Raw genomic sequence first — 26,433 nt, forward strand, 5'->3', positions numbered from 1 at the left:
TAGACAGTTGTGGTTTTTACTCTGATGCTTTCTCTTTAGGAAGATTATAGAAAGGACATTTTGACAAGTACAGGTTTCTGGTAACTTTTAAATCATACTACTGAACTGGGCAAGATATTTAGAAGTCTGATGGAAACTCTGATTTCATAAAACTGTTAACAAAAAGGATTACACAGGACTGAGTAAACTGATGACTATGGTTACAATTTTTACTCTTATCTAAAATATTACTCGCTTTTAATCTGTGCTTTCTAGATACTAAAAAAAAAAGCTCTTCTCAAGCTTATTATGACTTAGCAATTTGGTAAACTCAGAGTTAAAGTTCTGTTATGTTTATGGGCAACTACCTATATCCAGTACTTCTGGGTTACCCTGGTGGATTTCTCCACTCTAAGGGTCTAATTGGTAGGCCCTTAGGAAATTTATTCTGTAAGAAAGAAACTGCAGTTCTGTTCAGGCCCCTCGTGATACTACTAGGTGTGACTCCCCCACCTGGCCAATCAATAAGTGTTCTAATCCTGGCAATAAATATGAATCTTCTTCTAAAGTTACTCAGCCTCAATCAGAGCAACAAGTAGCAACCTGAAACAGCTAACCAGATATATAATTCTATAGGAGATTTGTGATTATAATAGTACAACTCTAGATTTGGGAAGAAGCTACAAGAGAGGATATTTTCCTGGACCATAACAGACTAGTAAGATAGGTGGTCCAGATTTCTGCTACTGTTAATAAGGCCTAGTGTCATAATAAACAGCACATTGAGTGGCCTATCAACGAAACCCGTGCCTGACGTAGGAATGAGCACTCCCTGCACTGTGGGAGGAAGTGGTCATGAAATGCCTTCCAAGCCAGGTACTTGCCATCTGCCTCTACAAGGATTAAGTCACAAGCCACTGAGATTGTTGACCATCAGCGCACCCTGAAAGGAGCCCAGGGTGGTAATCAGGAACGAGGCATTCTGTGCTCTGGGAAAACTGGCAAAGCAGGCCTTCAGATAGTTAGGTATTTTCAGGAGAAGATTTTATGAGCCCAAATTCTTACAACTCCTCCTATCTAAAAAAGCACTAAGATCATTAATAGTGACATCTGCTGCAGCCATTAAGGAAAGCTGCCTTACAAAACCACATGGCTCTTGACATCTTTATGCCTATGCTTACTACTTCATCGTAGTCACTGAACAGGTCTGTGACTGGTTCTCCAATGCCTTTTCCTAGATCCCTAAAGGGAAAAGGTCTTTCTTTTCAGACATCCTCAAATTTCTTCTCTGTCTTTATTAGGTTTAGCTATTTATCTTGGTATATGCTTGTTTTTGTATTGCATCCCTCTCTTACAAAAACAAGTGTCTCCCTTTGAGGTCCAAGAATTTAGGAACAAAGACATCCCTCTTATCAAGACTACCACCATGAACCAAGCCAACATCCTGGTGATGCAGCCCATGGACGCCACTGAGGCCTCCTTCCACTCCCATCTTTAAGGCTGCAGGGATGTCAGGGCCCCATAAGCCCAGACAGACTGGCACAATTGGCAGAGACAATGCAACACCCCATTTAACAGGAAGTAAACATGGAAGATGAGCCCCTCACCCCTGTTCCAAAGATTTGTCACTGCCAATCTGTCAGTGGGGAATGTTGGGCCAACTGGCGTCCTGCAGAGTCCAGTGACTCCCTTCCTAGGCTCTCAGATGTCTAACATTCTTCCCTGGGCATGTTTCCCCAGCAAACTAATAGCCCCAGGTAATGCCTAATCTCACAATAGCTCTGGCTGACTTGTTTCAGCCCACCTTATCAGAGTCATAGATCCCACCACCCTTCATGGACTCTAAACCTCTTACTTCACCTACAACCAATCAGAGACTTGCACACAAGCCGATCAGACACCTGTGATCCTACTTTATATAAAGGATCCCAACAACCAACCCTCAATGCCCACATAGGCACCTCTTGTCTGTGTGGACTGCTGTTGTCTGTAGCAGCGTAACTATTAAACCTTTTCTTATTCATAATAATAATAATAATAATAAAGAAATAAAATATCAACCTCTCTTGGCAATCTAGGAACAGATGGCAAGGTTCTTAATATGATAAAGAATGGCACTCAAAACCAGGAGCAAACACCATTATAATAACATTTACACTTTAGAAGCATCTCAATAAATACAGGAATAAAGCAAAGATTCTTGCTATCTTTGCTTATATTCAACACTGAATTTGAGTTTCCAGCTAGTGCAATAAAGCTACAACAACAACAACAACAAAAAGAATTATAAAGAGATTAAACTGCTTTTAATTTCAAATGATATGATTATCTACATAAGACAATATGTCAGTAAAGCTACTAACAAATTATAAGAATAAGATAATTAAGCAAAATTGTTGGCTAAAAGAGCCACATATGAAACCAACTGTACTCCTATATACTACAAATAACCAATTAGAGATGCAATCAAAGAAAATATCCTATTCACAATAGAAAAATCATGAGTAATTCCTTACCTAGGAATAAGTCTAACCAAAGATGTACAAGACCTTTATACAGACAATTACAAAATATTATTGAAGACAATTAGAAAACACCTTCTCTTCAAATTAATCTATATATTTAGTACAATTACAATCAAATGCAAGCAGGACTTTTCATGGAACATGACCAGAGAGTTTCATTATCATTTATCAAAATATAATGAAAGACAAATAATGTAGACAAAATGATATCAGTTCAGGAACAAACAGATCAATAGCAAAGCACACAGAATCCAGACAGGTATCATAAGAAACTATACAACTGAAATGGCATTTAAATCAGAGGGGAAAGAAGAAGTTATTCAAAAAAGATGCAAAGGCAACTCATTAGTCATATAAGAAATAACTGAGATTCTTTCCTTCTGCCATTAAAAAAGTTAAAATCCTGGGGGAAAAAAACTCAAATAATCCAGTATTTTTAAAAGAGCAAAAGTTATAAATAGGCTATCTATACAGGCACAAATGCAAACTGCCAACAAGTATGTGAAAAGATGCTCAAATTCACTAATTGGGAATGCAAATAAATATAAAAATGAGTTAACACTTTATACCCATCAGCTTGGCAAAAATTAATAATTATAACCACGACTAATAGTAGGAATGTGAGAAAAAGGGCCACTTTCAACCATTTTGCTTAAAGAAACACAGAAAGTTAGAGCCTTCTGGAGAACTACTCTGATGATCTGAACTGTAATAAAAGATCTGTCCATGGTAATAAAAGATTAAGTTGGAGCCACATCCACTAACTGGAAGAATTTCTGGGAAGTACCAGTGAGAAAAAAAAGCAAAATGCAGAAATATATATATAATGGAATCTCATTTTATTAAAATAAAAACATACCCAAAATATCTATATATGCAGAGGTGTATACAGGGTACACACACACACACTTCTGTCCAGGATAATTAACAGCAGAAAGAAAGATATAAAGGGATGTATCTCAGGCTGTTTACACTGGTTCCTTTTTTAGGGAGTAGGGGTAGTGATTGATGATGAGAGAACAGAGGGGAAGAGACAGGGAGAAAAACGAGTCAAGCAAATAAATAAAGCTGCACTAAAAAAAGATAATGTTTGTATGGGCATTTATTATAGGATCACATTTAGTTATACGTTTGCTAGATCATATGTAAATACTTTTCATACTAAATATTTCATTAAAATTTTAAAAGGAAAGAACTATGTGAGAAATAAAACTAGTTAAACATTGGATCAAAACAATGCATGAATATGGTCACCACTCAATGCATTCAACAAATATTAATTAAGTCCATACTGTATTAAATGCTAGAAATAAAAAATGCTCAAAACAATTACAATTAAAAGAGACAACATATCAAGAAATGGTAATTAACAGTAATAATCTGAAACTTAAAAACCTCAACTCAAAATATATATCACCGGAAACTGGATAGTGAGGAGAAAAAAACCATCTTTGCGAAAGAAGGAGAAAAAGAGTCAATGGGATTAAGGTTTATTAAAAGAATAAAAAGTATGGCTCAAAATAAAGCCCAGATTTATCCTATACACACAGATTCATTCTATGAAGAACAAACACTAGAGCAGGAGTTTCTGAATTTTCTCTTGCTACACACATTTCCCCACGGAGTAGTACATGTGTGGTTGTCCTGGTGTGATACTCAGAGCTTTCACCCACTAGGTACCCTGAGGGCCTTGGTGTTGTCACCCTGCCTGTGTCACTCTCTGCCTACTACACTCACCTGGTCACCTAGACCTTACAGTGCACTAAATTCTAGAGTTCATATCCCAAGGATTGAGAAAATAATGTGCATCTCTGAGCTCTCCTTGTGCTTTCCATAGAGCTCATGTTCTGTTTATAAACTCTCATTTACTTGTAAATTCCACTGGTCTTTCTGGCCAGGGAGGCTATTGAGATGGTCGATGTGAGGGTGATTTAATGGGCATTATATAAAAGGCATCTAATAATATCAATGGGGATTGTATCAATATTTATTATAAAATAAATATGAGAAAATGTCAGGGATATCTACAAAAAGAGGGCATTAACTATGGTAACAAGAAGGCCAAGCAAAAGTTTCACAATTTAGCCTTGGAAAACTAAGTGAAGGGGAGTCAATACTCCAGCAGCCTCAGAAAGGCCTCCATGTCTCCAAACCAAGTAGGGGAGTCTCACAAGGAAGAGCAGGAGAAGGGGTTAACAAGGACGTATTAACAACACTTGCCAGACTAGGATCTCCTCTAAACTGGCTCAGAAGTCTGAAGGGAGACGCTAAAGCTATTAGGAGGACATTAGGAAAACATTCTTGGCTTCAGTGGAAGCTTCTCCCTTAATGAGTCCAAACTAAATACATTAAAAAAAACAGTACCCAAGGCTTTTATTTGTTGAAGCAGCCATATTACTCAGCATTTCTGGAGCCACAATGACATTTCTGGGAAGGAATGAATAGCTATTTCTTTACTAGGTTTTTCACAATTGGTACAGATGCCAAAAGATGAAGGAAAATATTGGGGAAATTTTTATCAGTTTTTCTGCATATGACCTTATTTTATTGATGAGGCTCACACAATCTGATTTTTCCACAGAGCAAACTGGAAACCACTGAGCTCCCACCTTACATTTAATTTCTCACTTAGTTTTCACTATCTTCGATTAAGGTTCCATGCCTTGCCTGTCCCATGGGTTTCTCCATGATACGTTTTTAAACCTTAAAGCACCTGATTCACCTTAGGTTATATGCAAGCATGGAGTATCCTTGGTGGGGCTAGATTAGGGAGCTAGCATTTTACTATGCTATGAAATGGTCTGAAAAACAGATAAACCATTTATCTCATGTTTTTCATTTTATGTAACTTACCTGAAGATGAATAAGTCACATTTATTTTATAAGAAACAGCCAGAGAAAAAACAAGTCAGGAATTCCCAAGATGCCACAGCCAAGAGGTAGAAATTTAATCTAAGATTTTATGTAAATGTTGAACCTGCAGAAGAGTTTTGATTTGGGCTTAGAGTCTAAATACCACTTTCAAGTCCCTAGCACCCACCATTCCTACCTCACGCCACTAAATTTAACTAATCAAAGTTACCTTACTGTCAAATGTCTGATCAAAAGAAATGTGAAACATGACAAATGTACCCTAATGTTCAAACACACACTTGATTGTTTGTACAATGGTTCAACAAGGAAAAGAATGATGGTTCTAGGTTTAACAATATTTTAATTCAATTAGTAAAAGTTCAGAGTACTAGAATAATCATTCAAAATTTAAAAGAACTATGTGAGTAGTGCTGGAAAACTGGACAGCTACATATAAGAAAGAAATTAGAACATTCTCTAATACCATACACAAAAATAAACTCAAAATGGATTAAATACCTAAATGTAAAACCAGATACTATAAAACTCCTAGAGGAAAACATAGGCAGTACACTCTGACATAAATCACAGCAGTATTTTTTTCAAATCAGCTCCTAGAATAACAGAAATAAAAGCAAAAATAAACAAATGGAACCTAATTAAACTTAAAAGCTTTTGTACTGCAAAGGAGACCAGAAACAAAACAAAAAAAAACAACCTATGGAAAGGGAGAAAATATTTGCAAATGATGTGACCGACAAGGGACTAATTTCTAAAATACACAAACAGCTCATACCTTAATATCAAAAAAACAAGCAATCCAATCAAACAATGGGCAAAAGACCTAAATAGACACCTCCCCAAAGATGACATCCAGATGGCAAGAAAAAGCACAGGAGAAGATGATCAATATCACTAATTATTAGAGAAATGCAAATTAAAAACTACATCAAGATGTCCTCTCACACCAGTCAGAATGGCCGTCATTAAAAAGTCCACAAACGATAAACGATAGAGAGGGTGTAGAGAAAAAGAAACCCTTCTACACTGTTGGTGGGAATGTAAATTGGTGCAATCAATGGAGGACAGTATGGAGATTCCTCAAAAAACTAAAAATAGATTTATCATATCATCCAGCAATCCCACTCCTGGGCATATACCTGGAGGAAAATAGAACTTGAAAAGACACATGCACACCAATGTTCACAGCAGCACTATTTGCAATAGCAAAGATATGGAAACAACCCAAATGTCCATGGACAGATGACTGGATAAAGAAGATGTGGTATATATATACAACAGAATACTACTCAGCCATAAAAAAGAATAAAATAACGCCATTTGCAGCAACAAGGATGGACCTGGAAATTGTCATTCTAAGTGAAGTAAGCCAGAAAGAGAAAGAAATATACCATAAGATATTGCTTCTATGTGGGACCAAAAAAAAAGGACACAAATGAACTTATCTACAAAACAGAAACAGACTCAGACACAGAGAACAAACTTATGGTTACCAGAGGGTAAAGGGGGTGGGAAGGGACAAATTGGGAATTCGAAACTTGCACCTCTTCAAGAGTGATGGAAATGTTAGCTATCTTGATTGTGGTGATGGTTTCACTGGTGTATACATCTATCAAAATTCATCAAAATGTACACCCGAAATATGTGTAGTTTACTGTACAGGAATCATACCACAATAAAGGTGTTTAAAAAATAGACATATTTAAAAAGAGCTAAATGAAAAAAATATTATTGCACAACTAATAAAACATTCATCTCTCTAAAGAGACCTCTACTAAGATACAAAAACAATGTTGTTTAAAATGCAATACATAAGTTCTGAAGGCCCTTGAAGGTCCTTACCAAGTTAAAAGAAAAAAATCTGACATTCATGTGACATCACTAGCACACGAGCAGTTGAGGCTCACCAAGGGAAGTGGATCCCAGAGCATGCGCACAGCCCTCTTGCTTAGACCAGGAGGAAAGAAAAAAAAAAAAAAAAACAGAAAAGAGGGAACAATTCTTTAAAAACTAAAAAAAGAAGAGTGGCTTCCCAATTTTCAAAGACCAATACTGTGATTTCATTGAATGGGAACAGATAAAGCCCCAAGCACCTAAGAACCTCATTAGATCACTTAGAAAAAAGCAGGCTTTAGCCAAAACCACAGATTGCCTCCCTGTAATACATTATACCTAGATATCCCTGATATCCTGGAATTTTTGATGACTGCTCCTAATCTTTTAACAACTTTTGAATGTCGTAATGTTCACTAACATTGAATTACACCTTTTAGGGAAGCAGAAAAACATAGCAGCTGGAAGTCCAGGCCTACGTACTCACCTAGAGATTCAATTTTTCACCAGAGCCAGAAACAAAATAGACCAATTACTATTATCATACAGTATAGATATTTCTGCATTTTTTAATACTGAAAAGAAAGCAAAGTGTTTTCTCTCCTTAAACATGACCTTTCCAGAACAGTCTAAGCCACTTAACTTGGGAGTAGGAAAACGCATCAGCCTAAATTAATCCTTGCCAGTTTCCACTGTACTGTTTAATCCAAAACCACCTTGTAAAAGCATATAGGCCACCGCTTATATTACAGTGACAAAATATGAAATTAAACATTTCTTATCAATGGTGATCCTCTATTGTACTGTCAGAGATGAAATTCCAAATCACTGCTCAAGCTTTTAGTCAAATTGACAATTACAATGCAAATATTCAAGCTCTGGTTTCTTCAAGAATAGGGGTGGGAAGCAATCTTCCTCTCCCTCTTTCTTTGTAATATTGTGCATTCTGCAGAGAGAGTAGAAAATAAGCACAGAAAATTTCTCTAATTTTCTCTTGCAGAAAAGAACAATTGTCTCCTCAGTACTATTCTTATGCTCACCAGATGCAATTTGCTTTCAGAACAAATGTATAAAAATCAAGGTTTAAAAAAAAGGCTACCCACATGCTGTATCTAATTATTCAACAAAGTATCCTCTTCAAAGTAATTACCAACTAACAAGGGTATGCTTCCTTTTGTGAAATGGAGGAAAAATGGAATTTTAGAAAACAAAAGCAGGTTTTTCTATCAGCTTACATAATAAAATTTCAGGGTTGCAATTTTTTCTAATTTTCAACTGGCATGTGTTCTAATACTTAAGAAAAATTTTAATCTGTCAATTTATAAGAGTTAATGATCTTCAAGCACAGATAAGTGCATTTGTAGAACATCACTTTTGGAGAAAATCACATTGTAAAAGAAAAAAATTCCTTTTCTTTTTAAATTGTTCGGTTTTTCTGCTCTTTCTAATTTTGTATACTCTATGTATAGAACTAAGAAACATTTAAAGGTAATTTCACAAATTAATTTTCTTACAAAGACAGTTACAAGACACAACCAATATAATAAAATGAGAATTCACAAATCTACACCAATATTAATGAATAAATTAACGGGTGGAGAAAAAGATAAAGCCCTTTCTTACAGTAGGAATCCAACTAATAAATGTAGAAGAAATGACAGTATTTTTTAAATCAGTGTTTAGAATCACTTACAGCAGTAACCATTTTACAAAAGAATCATCAACAGATGCTAAAATTTGTGGGTGAAAATATTATGAGAAATAGGCTATTTTCAAGTTTCAAAGAGTCTCCCAATAAAATAAATTATTAAACAGGTAAAATATAGTAACTTTGCAATAGAGAAACCTGGCAAGCAATACCCTAATCAACATTCCATTTTCACCAAATCAACATTACATGCCTCCTGGTATCATATCCTGGGAAAAATGCAACACCGTTTCTCTGGGTTTCCTGTCAAAAGTCTATCACCTGAATCTAGTCATGAGGAAAAATCAACAAACCTAAAAAGAAAGACATTCTACAAAATAACTGGCCAGTGTTCTGGAAAGTTGCTGAGATCACAAATGACAAAGAACAACTGACAAACTGTTCCAGATTAAAGGAGACTAAAGAGACATGATAGTCAAATGCTATATGTAATCCTGTATTGATTGTATCCTGGAACAGAAAAGAACTTTAAGTGACAAAATTTGAATAAAAACTATAGGTTAAAACATAGTATTGATCCAATGTTAATTTCCTGTGATTACAGAAGAGGATGTACACACCATATTATTTAGATTCAAAAGTATTTACAACTAGCTCAAAAAAGTTTAGATACACATATATATGGAAACATATATATATATATATAAAATAAAGCGAGTCTGTAAAATATAAATACTGGGGAAGCTGAAGTAAAGGATATGCAGAAATCCTTTGTTTAATTTTTCAACGTCTTCATTAGTCTGAAGTTCCAAAATTAAAAATGTTACCTAAAGGGTAAGTGACCTCCATTTTGAAATGCTTTGATGATAGTCTAGCCCAGGGGTCTGCAAATTTTTTCTATAGAAGGCCAGGCAGTCAATACTAATTTTAAGCTTTGTGGGCCATATGGTCTTTTTCATAACATCTCAACTCTGCCGTTCTGTCACAAAAGCATCCACAGGCAAACTGAAAATGAATGGGTTGGCTGTGTTTCAATAAAACTTTATTTAAAAAAATCAGCAATGGGCTAGATGCAGCCCAAAGGCCACAGTTTGCTGACCCCTGGTCTAGTTCACACCAAAGAAAATTAATCAGAATAATTATACTTTCAGTTCACATGTATTGAGCACATGCTGGATACTATGTTAAGTGCTTTACCTGCATTAATTCATTTATCCCTGCACCAGTCTGATTAAATAAATACTATAATTATTTCCATATTCCACAGAGGAAATGAGCCTGGAGAAGTTAAGGAACTTGCCCAAGGACTCACAGCTGTAGGCTCTGGGCTTAAACCAGACACCATCTTCACACACTGAACTATAACCAATATGCTGCACTTCTCATATGAACTGAACTATACTGAGACACGCAACAACTAAGGAACTATGATCATTTTAATAATGGCTGAATAACTATCCAAACTCAAGAATGACACTCTGAGAAGGTATTTTTCACCAACCTCCTGTAGCTGCAAAGAAATAAGTCCCAGCTGATCCTGACGTCTTTCCACCAGCTCTCTTTCTGTACGCATCTCTCTTTCTATTTCCTGAAGCCGTCGCTCCACCCGATCTGAAACCTTAACATGAACAAAGAGAAACAGTGACATTATGGAGCTGTTAGGCAAAAAAAAAAAAGACTAAATTGAAAAGATATTTTATGCCAGATACAGCATTTCTAAAGCATTTAAGATAAGCGTGTTTGTAGAACTCTTTTCAATGACACTATTATAAAACAGGTCACAAATAAAAAAAAAATTGATGAAAAGCCGCAATCGAAAACAACTTAGTCTCTAATTGATCCAAACCGGGATCCCAAAAAAGCGCTTAAATTTTTCAAAGCATAATATAGTATGTCAAAAGATCAGAGTTGAACGTAATAAACTAGAAAAGAGTGCCCTCTGGTGAGTTAGAAGAAAAATACCAATGCCTACAACTACATGTATTACTCTATTAATGATAAACTCTACTATTTGGTTCTTTCTCCCTTTAATTATCTATAAGCATGACCTGCCTAGGAAGGTTTTGATATTTACGTGCAGCAAATAATTGAAAGGGCTTTTCATTTGCTTGTCAATCTTTTCTACTGTGATCTGCTAAAAATAAACCAGCTGCAAAAGATCAAAAACTAAAGTCAAGCTGAAAAATGTTTAATTGAGACTCTCTAAAATAAACATGAAAGAAATTTTCTGTCTGATGCAAGATTTTCCTTGCTAAAAGTTGTGCAAATTCAAACACACTTTACATGTATCATTATATAGCGCCCTAAATAAAATATACACTATTTGACTAACTGTATATTTGGTGTAGGAGGATACAATGGATAGAAGACATTTGTATTTATTTAAGACAAGCAATAAATACACCTTTGTTACAAGAAATCTTATGCAACCAATCCTATAAGAAAAGTCCTGATCACAAGGAATCTTACTGGAGCAACAGTAATGTTCTAAACAGAATGATGGTAATAGCTGCACAACTTAGTACATTTATTGAAAATCATTGAATTGTATACTTAAAGCAGATTAATTTTATGGTAAATTACACCTCAAATCAAATTGGTTTTTAAAAAGACACTGGTAAACATAAGTTTAATTATTCAATAAAAGCTGATCAAAAATATTCCATCATTTGCTTAAAAACAATTAAAATATTTACTATGATATTCACTGTGCTTTACCAAAAACTCAAAATACCCTTCAGTGTCAAGCTTCTAATGTAACTTAGCAATCAACTGTTAATATCCCAACAGTTTATGACTGTATCTGAAATAAATGCAGTACCTACTGGAATAGAAAACAATATTAAGAATAAATACTAAAAAACAAAGTTGTTAATTCATTCCATTTTTACAAAATAAAAATATTTTTATTGTTCACTCTGAATATAAAAAGTAATAGCAACACTTAGAATATAAATAACACAGAACACAGAAGCACCTCAAACACATTAGGATGGCTATTATCAACAAAATAGAAAACAAGTGTTGGGGAGGATGTGGGGGAATCGGAACCCTGGTGCATTGTTAGTGGGATGTAAAAATGTGCAGCTGCTATGGAAAATGGTATGGTGGTTCCTTAAAAAATTAAAAATAGCATTATCAGCTATTATGATCCAGCAGTTCCATTTCTACATATATGCCTAAAAGGTCTCAAAGAGATATCTGTACACTCATCTTCATAGCAGCATTATCCACAATAACCAAATGATGGAAGCAACTCAAGTTCCATTGGCAGATAAATGGATAAACCGAATGTGATTTATACATACAATGGAATATTATTCAGCCTTAAAAAGGAAGAAATTCTTACACTTGCTACAACATGAATAAAACTTGAAGACATCATGCTAAATGAAAAAAGCCAGAAACAAAAAGACAAATACTGTATCATTCCACTTACATAAAAGAACCTAGAGCAGTCACACTCATAGAAACAGAACACAGAATGGTAGTTGTCAGGGGCTGGGGTAGGAATAATAGAGAGTTGTTGCTTAATGGGTATAGTTTCAGTTTTGCAGATGAAAGAGTTCTGTATTTGGCTGCACAACAATGTGATTATACATAACATAAAATCTGTTAATACCATATATCTGGATAAAAACAATGTTAAATATTTTGTTGTATACTTCTAGTAATTCCTCTATGCATATATGTGCATTTACTAGTCAAACACATCCATTTCATCTACATTTTTTAAAAAAAATTAGGTGTTATACATAGTGTTTCATAAAATTTTTTCAGTTTATAATTTTTTTTTTTTTGCAGTTCACATATCCTGGACAACTTTTCATGGCAACAAATCTACACCCTCACTCTTAACAAAGGCACTGTTCTCCATAATTGATTAAAATAATTCCCTATTGATAATGGAATAACATTTATTGATTTTTCCTGGTATATGCTGTGACAAATAGTCCTGTATAAGATCATTTTTGTCAACTCAAGGCCATTTTTGTAAATTCAAGATACAATCTTTAAGTGAAATTACTGAATCAAAAGAATGAATAAATTATAAAAAAATAAGCACTTGAAAGAATTCTGAATTTTCACTGAAATCTTTCACTCTAAAAAGAAAACTGAGGAGATGAAGTAAGGTCCTCACACAACAAATTAATGAGAAAAATAAGCCCAATACAAGTCCCCATTTCTAGCAGTATCTTGTAATTCCCAGGTCCATTTTCACACATTCATTCAATAAGCATACATGGGCACTAAATTGGTCCAGCTTTACGCTAGGCAGAAGCTAGGGATACAGCAATACACATGATGTATTCACAGACCCCACTTTCAAATAGCTTCTATCTGTTGAAGACTGATGGTGAATGAATAGTTAGAATTTCTCTAATTAAATTCAGTGAGTTGAATGACTTCTATATTTCAGGAAGGCTATGCCTATTAGCATCCTATCAAAATGAAAGCAGTTCAAGTAACCAAATACTAAAATCAAAATCCAAGATTATTTGGATATTATCTACTCTACCAGCATACATGTCATGATGCAGAGTTACTATATCTGGAGGATTCTTCCTCAGTTTTGAAATAATGTTTGTGTTAAGCGGCTTCTGGCGTGGTTTCAATGGTCTCTGCTCCCTGGTATTCATGTACTGGTGTAATTTCCTCCTCTTGGGTGTGGGCTGGCCCTAGTAACTTCCTTCTAATGAACAGAATCAACAAAAGTGATGAGACATCACTCTCATGATTAGTTTACAAAAAATTATGACTTTCATCTTGCCAGCATGTTCTCTCTCATTTTCTCCTTCTCCCTCTAATGAAGCAAGCTGCCATGTTGTGAGACGCTCTATGGAGAGGCCATGTGTCAGAGACAAGAGAGGCCTCTGACCAATCATGATGAACTGATGCTCCAATCCAATAACCTACAAGGAACTGAATGAGGGAGGAAGCAGATCCATTTTTGTCAAGCCTTGGAATGACTGCAGCCTGGGAGACACCCAGAGCCAAAGGACCCAGCTAAGCCACATATGTTTCCCTAACCTACAGAAACTGTAAGATAATAAAAGTTTTAAGCCACTAAGTTTGGGGAAATTTGTTACGCAGCCATAGATAGATAATTAACACAATTTTAAAATCTGTTTTCAAATAAATCTTTATCCAAGAAAGAGTCTGATGAAGGAAAAAAAAATATTATATATATATAATATTCTCCACTCCACAAAATTTCTATCCATTGCATAGAATTTTGTTCTCCATTTCAAAATATTACAACCCTCTATTTCTTCCATGGTAAAAGAATTTTTAATTTGACAGGTGGCCTCTCTCTGGCCTCTTCAGCTGCTAGCTGGCCATGTGACTTAAATATTGGCAAATGGGATACATGCATAAGTGTCATGACATCTTCCAGAAACTATCCATAAGGGATAGCACATAGGCACCTTTTGCTCTCATACTCATCCCTTCCTCTGTCATGCTGCCTAGTATAAAAATACTGCCATCTTAGACCATGAAGTTGAGGCCAGAACAGCAGAAAAACAGGAAGAGCATGACAGGAAGAGCCAGAATCCGTTCAATACTGTACATCAGTACATGGCACACCACAAGCGACCCTGAACTCCCTACCTGAGACTCTTCCACAAGGGAGAAATAACTTGTCTTTTTTCCAATCACTGTTTTGGGGGGTTTTCAGTTATTTACAGTTAAAACTGATCTTAACTAATAGAAGCACTGAGTGAACCAGAAGACACTAAGCAAACAGAACCACTGTCTCATACAGCCATTGCAACATGGGAAGATAATATGCTGCTCTGTTTTAGTCAAGTCTGAAGAAAACTGTAAGTTGTAAAAACGAACAGACATTATAGCTAGTCAGCACTGAGAAAAATAAAACATATACACAAACTAGCATGACTGGAAATGAAGAAACACAGGAAGTACTTTATGAATTTCAACAGTGGTAAAATTATAATCACCCTATAAAGCCACCAAAGTATCTACAGACCCAATCATCCAGATAGATCAATATGCTCAAAATGCTTTCCTTTTTCTACTGCTAATACACTGAGTCACCCAGCTCCAGCTAAGCCAGTAATAACCAAAGACCTAAAATATACATTTGGATATTCTAGTGTTTTCTGTGTCTAGTCTTTCTCATCTATTTCTATGTTACATTTCTGTATCAGTTAGGGTACAGTCTAGGCTCTTTCAAAAAGATCAAATACACATCAGCTCAAATAAGATAAAAGTTTCTGTCTCATATTACAGCCCAGAAGAAAAAGCAGGGCAAGCTGGCAGGCCACTCTGCTCCCTAAGGTCATTCAGAGATTCACATCTCTCCATCTGTTGCTCCACCACCCCCAGGTCATTATCCGCATCTGCATGGTAAGCTGGGTCATGCTACATCCCCGTTTTAACCCACATAAAGAGAGAGTAAGTTCCGGACAAGTGGCTTTGTTTTCAAGAAGACAACTCAGAATTGCACCAATTGCTTTTGCTCATGTTTAGTCACATGGTCACAAATTAGCTGTACAGGAAAACTGAGAAATGTCATCTCCATCTGAGTAACCAGGTGCCTGGATAACTGCTGGGAGTAGAGAGGGGGCTGATGAGGGCAGGAATGTGGGAATTTGATACTAATGGGAAGAAAGAACTCAATATTAGGGGCCAATTAGAATTAACATAACTTCAACATATATATTGGGGTTCTTTTGGTGGGGGGTAATTAGGTTTATTTATTTATTTACTCTTAGAGGAGGTACTAGGGATTGAACCCAGGACTTCACACATGCTAAGCATGCACTCTACCACTTGCGCTATACACTCACTCCTCATATTGTTATTTTAAGGTAAGCCACCTTTCATCCTTTTTGCAAAAGAGTAAGATGAATGCTAACTCTCAGATGAAAGTATTAAAAGAGGACATTTAAAATACAAATTATAAAATTAAGCAATATGTAAAAAATTAGAGACAACACATAGACTTTAATCTTGTACATTTACTTCTATAAATTTATTCTACCAATTTATTTTCCCATATCAAAAAAATGGTACACATACAAGGTCAATAACTGCAGTGCTGTGTATAAAAGCAAAAGATCAAAACAAACTAAATGTTCATCAATATGAGACTGGTTAAATAAATTACAGGACATTCATTCAACGGAATAGTTTAAATACTAGAAGAAAGGAATTAGAAAGCTCATTAGATGCTAATATGGAATAATCTTAAATCTCAAAAATATATTAGTGAAAAAGGCAATACACAGAACAGTGTGTTTATTATGCTAACTGCTACCAATTACATAATAAAAAAAAACAGGATACAGAGGCCTCTCTCAAAGTGGTCACATTCAACTGGAGACTTGAATGACAAGAGGGAACCAGCCATGCATAAAACTGGGAAAAGAAAAGAGAAGCCAGTGCCAAGATCCCATTGTAGGAATGAGTTTGGCAAAATCAAGGTATATAAAGAAAGCCAGATAATATAGGTATTACAGGCTATGGTAAGAAATTTGAAACGAAAAGCTCAAGTAGAGTTTGAAAGAGCATGGGAATAATTCACCGTGATGGCAATTTTTGAAAATCAATCGGCACAGACACTGTCAGCACAGACAGGGGCAAATGTAGGAGGCTAGAGACCAAATCCAATGCAGTCCATTGCAGTGAACTCAATACAAGTGATTGAACAGAAGTATTAGGCAAAAGTAAGTAGAACTGAGCAAGATTTCAGAAATAAAAAGGACAAGATTTGATAATGGACCAAAAGTGTAGTATGAAGAAAAAGATCTAGAGTGAACCCTAGGTGACCCTGGATGGACTGTGATGTCATTTCCTGAGATGAGGAAGACCAAAGGAAAAGCAAGTAAAAACAGTTCTCAACAGAAGTGCACGGAGTCTTTGTACCTAACAACACGGCATATATTCATAACTTTTGAGTGATGAGATAATTTCCAATAACAAGAATTATTTTGAAGACTGCATTTATTATTGGCTCCTCACATTGATTTTCTATTTCTGAGACCTAAGGGAAAAATATTAACAGTATCACCTAACAGTACAAAATTCATTTTTATCAGAGTGCATCTTAATCAAATGTACTGTTAAGTTGTAGCAAGAAGTCCTAAATATCTAAATTTAGTTATAAAAAATAGCAAAATAACAAAAATCAAAATTAGAATCGCTTTTAAAGTTAGTATTTAATGAAAGGAGGTGAAACAAAAGCATTCTATTTATGGAATGGTATTCTGGCTTTTCAATATGTTGATTCTTCAGATCTTTAACAATGTCTGCTGGTTTAAATTCATTTCGGTAAATATTTATTATACATCCTGCTGTTGTGATCTATGCAATAACCATCTTATCCTCAATGCAGTGTTGAGAAAATTCTTAGAGTTTGAATAATGATCAACTCTTCCAGAAACAGCCAGATCCACGTTTACATTTTTAATTTAAATAGTGACCCTCTTATAGAAATAAAAACAAAATTGAGTGGGGAGGGCATAGCTCAGTGGTAGGGTGTGTGCTTAGCATGCACGAGGTCCTGGGTTCAATCCCCAGTACCTCCATTAAAAAATAAACCAACCTAATTACCTCTCCCCTAATTAAAAAAGAAAAAAACCACAAACGTAAATAAATAAATAAATAAATAAAATTGGCTTTTTCCTCCATAAATAATCAAACTTAATATGGACTCATATCACACTCAAAGGGTAAAGACTAGACAACTAATGAAATAAAATTTCCCCTGTGGTATGAGACCCACAAAATATTGACTGCTTATTATCACGATTAAGTGTTAATAGGAAGTATTTTCCACAAAGTCATGCTATAAATAACTCATTTCCAATGGGTACTTTGATAAAAAAACAAAAATCTATGATTCACAAAGGGAGTAACAAATTAGATCTTGGCATGTATGACAGCAACCCATACTTTTGCCTCTCAAAGAAAAATGTATTCTATAAACTTTCAAGATATATTCTAGTTACTGAGAAAATGCATGATAAACAACTATAGCCTGAGAATAATGCACAATAAATGTGATTAACAGTGGTTACCAAAAGAAAATGGAATTGGTGAGAGATAGGGGCAGTCATTCATTTTTCTTTATGTATTTGTACAATATTTAAAAGTTTTTCACAGTGAATGTGCATCACTTCGGTAATTTTATTTTAAACTTAAATCTGGAGGGGGAAACAGCTGCAGCCTCTGAGAAATTTAATGCTCAAATAACAGAACTGCATCTTCCCTGACAGCATGCTATCATGAATTCACAAATACAACACAGTATGTCAAACAGTTATAAAATGTAAATGTTGACTTCAATTGGAATAAGTGAGTCACAAAATCTTTATTAAGCCTTGTACAAACTGAAAGTAAACAGCATGTGGCCTTTGGAAGACCTTCTAAAATTCAACAATATTCTTTTTAAGTTTTGCAGTAGACAATTGTTTCTTAATCAGAACTACATACACCCACACGAGGTTTGAGATACTCTGTACAGTCATGAGACAACCTTACTTTAAAAGCAAATTACAGAAAGCACAAAACAACCTGATGTGAGGGACTAGTAGATGAGCAATTCAATCGAGTGCACAATTAGGTGTGTATAATTTTCCAGGTTTTGGCAATGTGAAAGGATGTGTCCTGATGAGCTGGGCATGCTGGACAGTTGGGTAAACAAGCAAGTTGTGTAAATCAGCTATGCCAGTGAGCTAATAAGCACTAGTGAGGTGTGACATCCAGTTGTACAATCATAGCTTTATCTGATGTGGAGTAATTCCTGATGCATGGTAATGATGGTATGAAAGAACAAACGCTTTCTTTGAATTCAGCTGTTACCTCTGAGCTCAGTGGTTATAATTTAGACCTACATTAACACTCTCAACTATGTAAATAGTACTTGCTAGCTTTACTTGCTATATAAAAGAAATAAAAATAAAATAACTCAGCTCATTATGCGCTCTCTTGTAAAACAGTGAAAAAACCCAGCACTTCAAACTCCAAACATAAACCATCCCACCACCTAACAATGTCAAAAGCCAGCATGACAGTACAGCTGGCTATGTCCACAGCTTACTCAGATCTACAAGGATCTCAACAGAATATTGAGGGTATCTGAGTTTGGATCAAAGCCCTTGTTACTAGCATGCCCACAGGTTGTACACCTATGTAACAAGTAAAGGAAGCCTCTTACAACAGCTGAAAAGCCTGATATATTCATGTTCATTAGAAACAGCACAGTAATGAAGTCTGACATACACAAAAAGATTCAGGAAGTGTCGCTTCAAAAAATAACAGACTAGATAATTCAGACCATTCCTTCCACTGAAAATAATTTAAATAGCTAGAAATAATATTTTAAATGAATGTCCGCTTTAAGGCATCAGAAAGCAAAAAAGATAAAGACATATGAGACCACGATGTAGAAAAAGAAAGAAACCCAGAGAGGGTGTTCTAGCTTTTCTCCCTGTAGTATCAGCCAATTTCAGAAAAGGCAGCAGAGACACTGAGAAGCTGAACAGTTTTTAACAGACGTATTGAGTTAAAGGGGAAAAACTGGAATTGAGAGCCTTTCCAAGGAAAGGGGGCCCTAGTTAAACACCCCCCACCCCAAAAAACAACTCAGCCTTTGGGCTGGAATCCTAAAGGACTGTACACTAGCAGTAAAGATGAATCAGAAATAGCTGAAACCTGGCACTGAAGTTTAATACTGAAATATCTCAACAAAAAATGATAAGGTAACTGATGATTGCCATGGCCCTAACCTATAACAAAAAGCAATTATGTCCTTTCATACATGATAATGATCAAGTTATCTAATGCAAGTTTTCTTCAAAGAAAATAAAACACATTTTCTGTCAAACAAAAATAACTGGACAATCAAAAAAAAACAGTAGGAAAAAACAATGTGATTAAACTCCAAGCAAAATAAGAGATAATAGAAATAGAAATAGATCTATAGAAGATCCAGATAATGGAGTTACAAGACACAGATACACAGATTGAGGATATTGGCAAAGAACTACAAAGTAAAAAATATATAAATGAAATATGTAGTAACTGAAAGTAAAAATTAGTGGATGGGTTTAGTAGATTTAATTCAGCTGAAGAAAGTAACTAAAGAATGGAGAAACAAGGAATAAAAAATTATAAAAATGAACATAAGAGATAAAAGGGATAGAGTGAAAAGTCTAATAGTACATGAAATTTGAAGTCCAAAAAGAAAAGACAGAGAATGAGGTAAAAGTAATTTTTGAAAAGATAATGGAACTATAACATCAAACAACAAATCAAAAGAACACAACTAAGCTCATGATGGTAAAACTGCAGAAAACCAAAGACTAAGAGGAAAAACTCAAAAGCAATTAGAGAAAAATATCTATTATCACGCAAAAAAGCACCAATTAGACTAACAGCTGACTTCTCAACAGAAACAACGAAATCCAGAAAATGATAAAATGGTATCTTCAAAGTACTAAATGGGGAAATACTAGCCTATCTATAATTTTATATCCAGTGAAAATCCCTTTCAACATTTCAACACACTTTCAGACAAGTATAAAGAGGATGGATCTATAACCAGAAGACCCACTCTAAATAAAATTCTAAATGGGATTCTTTCAGGTATATGCAGATTCACTCTAAAGGCAATTTTAAAGTATGTTCCCAAGGCATATGTGGAATCTTAGAGATGCAGAAAGGAATGAAGAAAGTAGAAAGATACGTAAAACAAAGAGTAAATATAAAGGTAAATCTAAATGAATTACTTATGAAACAATAACAGTAATGTCCTGTGTGGCTTAATTAAATACAGAATTGAAATACATGATAACAGCAGAAAAGTGGAGAGTGAGTTTACTGGAGTTAAGAGTGTTCTGAGATCCCTGCATTTGAAGGAGAGCTGAAAGTGCTAATGTATACTAGATTTGATAAGTTAAGGATGCATGTTTTAATCCCTACCTTAGCCATAAAAGAACAACAAAATAAGGTATAACTACCAAGATAATTAATAAGGAAATTAGAAAAACGAAAGCTAATAAATCCAAAGGATAGAAGAAGAAATTTTAAACACATAATATAAGTGGAACCAATAGAAAGCAAATAGTAAGATGGTAGATTTATACAAACTAAATCAGTATTTACATTAAATGTAAAAGGGTAAATCTCCAAATAAAAAACAAAGATTGTTATATTTTTAATGTTAAATGACCTCTATAAAATAGTATAAAAATATCAAATAGACCAAATCTTATAAACAATGTATTAAATATAAGACCTCCGGATTGAAAAAAAACTACAAAAAATTAAGAAGGATTTGCTATGCTCATAAATTGGAAAACTCACTATTGTAAAGATTTCTATTCTCTTCAAGTTGATCTATGGAAACAAGGTAATCCAAACAAGATCCCAGCAGCTTTTTAAATAACTTCACGTTGATTCTAAAATTTTTACAGAAATACAAATAGTGAAAAACACACAAGACAAGCTTGAAGAACAAAGTAAAAGGACTTACTCCACCATATCACAACTTATCATAAAGCAACAGTAATCGAGACAGTATGATAGGAGCACTGGGACAGACAAATTAACTGGATGATTGAACAAAGAGACCAGTAACAGATGCCTACACATATGACCATTCGATTTATGACCAGGATGCAGTGTAAAGTGGTGGGGAAAAAGGTGGCCCTTTCAATATATGAAACTGAATCAACTGGATATCCAGAAAAAATGTATGACCTCTACTTCACATGAGAAACAAATACCATTTCTAAGTAAATATTAGATCTTAATGTGAAAGGTAAAAAATTTGCTTCTAGAAGATTATATAAGAGAATATTTTCATGATCTTAAGACAGGGAACAATTTCTTAAACAGCTCAAAAAAGCACTAACCACAAAGAAAAAATGGAAAAGTAAACTAGATTAAATTTTAACAGAAGACCCCATTTAAGAGAGTTTTAAGAATAAGAACAGCAGTAGCATAGGAGACAACATTTGCAACACATATCACTGACCAAGTGCTCATATACAATATATAAAAACCTTCCATAAATCTAAGCAATCCAATAAAAAAAGTGGGCACAAGAAGCAAACTGGAATGTCAAAAAAGAAAACAGCCCATAGCCAACAAACATATGAAAAGATGCTCATCATCGTTAAGTAATCATGAAAATGCCAATTAAAACCATGATGAAATACCATAAGCACCTAACACAATGGCTACTACTGAAAGACTGATAAAACCAGGTCTTCGGAGAGATGAAAGAACACAATTTCTCACACGCTAGAGGGAGTGTAAATGAGTGCAACCACTTTGGAAGCCTGTTAATCGGTATCCACTAAATTTGAAGGCACCTCACAATTTGCACTCTATGTTATATACCAACAGAAATGCTTGCACATGTGCAATAATAAGACTGGTAATAGTAGACTATTTGTAATAGCCCAAAATTTGAAATAATTCAAATATCATAAAATGTCAAAATATATTGCGTTATATCCAAACAAATGCTAAAGAGCAATAAAAATAAACTGCAAGTCCAAGACAGATCACCCAGATATACTGCCATCATGATGAGCAAAAGAAGCCAGACACACAAAAAAACATGCCCTAGAAATATGATTCCATTTATATAAAAATTTCAAACAGGCAAAATTAATCTATACAGTTAAAAGTCAAAATAGTGGGCAAGGAAGGAGAAATTAGTGACTGGGGGGGAATGAGGAGGCTTCTTGTGCATTGGTAATGTTCTATTTCTATATCTGAGTGGTGGTTACATAGGCGTGCTCACCCTGTAATAATTCATCAAGTGATACATTAATGTGTGTACTTGTCTGTAAGTACATTATACCCTCAAACTTTTTAAATTAAAAATAAGGGGAAAAAACAAAAAGACAAAGCCTCAGCAGGTCCCTTGCCAAGTTGCAGGTTCCACTCTAGAATTTATGAGACGAACCAGAGGATCATTTAGTAAGTTACTAAGGACCTTGGAGCTACATTGTAAAAAGTGTGCTTTCAGCACCTATTTATATAGTATGTAAATCAGACAATGGTACAGATTTCTTGCTGTGTGACCTACTGCAATTAAATAAGAAAGGTATCAATCTGTTCATCTCAGAAAAAAAACTTTTTTTTGAAGTATACAGTATTTTAGATATTTTAGACTGGTACAGTTTAAATCGAAGATGCCCTTGGTATGTCTGGAAAAATCTAGGACTTTATGTAAAAAAAAAAAAAAGAAGTATCCCATATCCTGATCACACATTAGATGCCAACTCATCACACGCTAACTGCAAAGACTTTGTCTACTTCAACAGAAGCGGGGCATTGTATCTTCATCTCTCTGGGGCACTTCACAAAGATATTAGCACCAAAACACAAGAGGGAGATGTTTTTATGTGGCCAGGGGCTCATTTATATTTTTGAAATGCACAAACTTCACTCAAGGAGAGTAGCACCTAAGTTGATCACTTTGAAAAAAGAGCATATCCAACTCTTAGCATATGTGGGCCAATAAATTTAAACTCCAAAATAAACTCAATATATCCATGTAAGGAACTGTAAACACAGTGACAACTGGAGAAAAATAATTAGGAAACTCTCAGTTTGAATAAAACAGGTTAAGAAAAGAAAATTCTGCTACCATTCTTGTCTTAAAAAAACAAAGATACTATGGGAAATGAATGAATACATACTTATTTACTTCAGGAGCAATGTGTAACAGTTAAGTGACAATTTCTATTGATGTTTTTACCCTAAAAAAACTGATGATGCAAAGAAATGGACACTTGTATGTACTTCATTTTTAACTTTAATTCCAGCAAGAATAATGATTTGATAAAAAGAAACCGATGAATAATGAGTATCAACAATCTAAGTTTGAGATAATAAAACTTGAGAATCAGGGTTTTTTCAGTCAGCACCATGTCAAACAAAAACTGACAGCAAGGAGTCTTTGCAGCAAATGTGATTACACGCTTATGTGAGCTGACCTGAAAATACTTAATGGGGAGAGCTACAGAGTCACTAGCAAAAAATTCTTTATTTCTCAAATATCATTTAATAAGAGCCACAAAAATCACTGAATCAATGAAATTTAAAATATCTTTCAAATATTCATAACAAACTCTAAAAATTAATTCTGTCTCTAGTATAGATATATTTATCAAACTGTAAATATTTCAAAGTTAAATACCTAAAACTCATGAACATTTTATAAGAGGTGCAAGAACATATCTTTGGACAAAATGGCATATACCATCCAAAAAGTTAAACTCTACTAAACTTCTTTGGGATTATGACTGGCTCAACCACTCTCTCTACCAGCTGCATATGAAATAAAACTTTTTTTTTTAGTAAACAAAGAGATCTCACCACTTCTTGTTTCTGGGCTTCATTAAGTTTTTCAGTCAATTCTTCCAAAGCCCTTTTTGTTTCAGCATCTGACCTACACAAAGAAAGAAAAATATTTTATATTAGCTATTTGAGGAAATATATATAATTTGTGAAATTTACATCATCATAATATGTTATCACATAATACTCTGCTGCAGTGGTTCTTAAGTGTTAGCCAATATATGAAACACCCAGAGGGCTTGTTACAAATACAGACTGCTGAATCAGCAGATCTGCCATAGAGCCCAAGAATGTGCATTCCTATAAATTCCCAGGAGATGCTAATGCTACTGGTCTGGGGATTACACTTTGAGAAACAATGTTATACTGGCCCATCACCTTCAATAAACAAATAGGCTGCAATATCTCCCATTTTGAATTAAGAAGAATGGAAGAGGGAAGGAGAACAAAACTCCTGATCTCACATCCTCTCTAGCAATTTGTAATCAAATTACATCAGAGTGTGCTGTACAAACTCTGTCCTCACTAACTTACCCCCCATTATCTTTTTTCCCATTGAATTAATAACATACCATTAAAAACATCAAATAGTACAAAAAAACTTACAAAGAAAAGCAAAGCCCTTCCTGTCTCACTCTTCCTTTCCTCTGGTTCCACTGCCCAGTGGCAACCATGTTCAAGGATTTACATTCTTAATTCTGTTGCTGGTTACCTCCATTTTCAAGTGTTTTGAAATGTTTAGCTTACTCACACTCCTCTCCAATTTCAGACAAATTTATTATTACTTTTAGTTCTTCTATTGGCAATCTGTGTAACTTACTTAATGTATTTATACCCCTTATGAATTACTCCATCGTAGAGAATTGACGCTTTTTGTTTACATTCTATCATGCTCACATTTTAATCAGCTTTCTACTTGGATCAACTTCTTGTGCTTCTGTTTTTTCCTAGAGTTTCCCATTATTTCTGGCCATTATATGGGCCTTATTTATCATATAATTGGTATTTTTTTCCCACTTATTACTGAATCATCTATTAAGAATTTACTCCATTCTTACTGACTACATTCTTCTCAAAAGACACTTCCTGCTCTCACTTAGAGTAAATATCTCCTGGGCCTGCTCTATGTCTATCATGTTGGGAATTTCTTTCACTGACATTCTGGGTTAGTTTCACTATTTCTTGTAACCTATATCTTCCTCTTTCTTGATTACCATTTTATTTTACTTGTATGTCCTTAGGTAATTTCCTGGGAAAGAAGTGACCTTAAAAGGTAAATTTTCTAAGTCTTTAAACCTCAGAAAAATGTCTTTACTTGTACTTCTTTTTTAGCTTTTGTGGTTCCATGTGCTGCTGGATTTCCCACATCTCACTGGCTGTTCGTTCTCAAGCCAGCTCCTCTTTTTGTAGGAGACTTCTGCATGCTGGAATTCTTTAGCACTCAGCCCTGTCCTTGATGCTTTCCCTACAGTTTCTCTCTAGATACCACCCATTTCCATACTTCCAAATGCTACTTCTATAAGCCAACCACTCTTAAATTTCTCTAACAGACTTTTCCTTTGAGTTCCAGAGTAAATACCCAGCTGTGTATTTTACATTTCCACCTGGATGTCTCACAAGCATCTCAAGCCTAACATATCCAAGGCCAAACTCTTAATTTCTATACCTCAACTACCGTCACCAGTCTCTGTACTTCAGAAATGGAATAACCATCTATTCAGTTACTCAAATCAGAAATCTGAGGGTCATCCTTGGTTTATTCTCTGTTACCCCTCATATCCAATCCATTGCCAAGTCCTAGCTCTTCAGTCTCCAAAAAAAAACATCTTGAAACATCCTCGTCCATTGTGTCCTTGCCATAATCCTGGTCAAGCCACCATCTTCTCATGCTAATGCAACAGTCTTCTAATTTGCCCGCCTCAAAGCAATTTCTCATGTGGCATCCAAAGCAGGTGAGTTCTGAATTAAACTTTATTTAATCCTTTCTGAAAGTCTGGTTTCCAGTGTACTTTTATGATTCATTGTGTCTTTTGCAATGAATGTCAAGAAAAAAATTTAATTAGTAATTAAATGAGAATATTAACCTTTCTGAATCACATACGAAGTTAAACCTAATGACTTCATACACAGTATTTTTATAAACATGAAATTAAGAATTGTGGTACAAGTAAAACAGAACTGGATCCTAAAATCTTCCTCATCCACAATGTTAAGCCACTAAAC

The 26,433-nt window shown here is 34.8% G+C and overlaps 1 protein-coding gene across 3 annotated transcripts in view; it reads right to left on the minus strand.

Moving 5' to 3' along the window:
• The window catches only part of CEP128 (centrosomal protein 128), a 357,240-nt gene that overhangs the window by 294,890 nt on the left and 35,917 nt on the right, over nt 1–26,433 (minus strand). For all 3 annotated transcript variants that reach the window (XM_064486166.1, XM_064486164.1, XM_031454133.2), the window contains 2 exons: nt 24,229–24,301; nt 10,361–10,477 (listed from right to left, as the gene is read on the minus strand). In XM_064486166.1, coding sequence (XP_064342236.1) covers nt 10,361–10,477; nt 24,229–24,301 — 190 coding nt within the window. The remainder of the gene's footprint in view (nt 1–10,360; nt 10,478–24,228; nt 24,302–26,433) is intronic.

Source organism: Camelus dromedarius, chromosome 5 (assembly GCF_036321535.1).
Source record: "Camelus dromedarius isolate mCamDro1 chromosome 5, mCamDro1.pat, whole genome shotgun sequence".
Lineage (NCBI taxonomy): Eukaryota > Metazoa > Chordata > Mammalia > Artiodactyla > Camelidae > Camelus > Camelus dromedarius.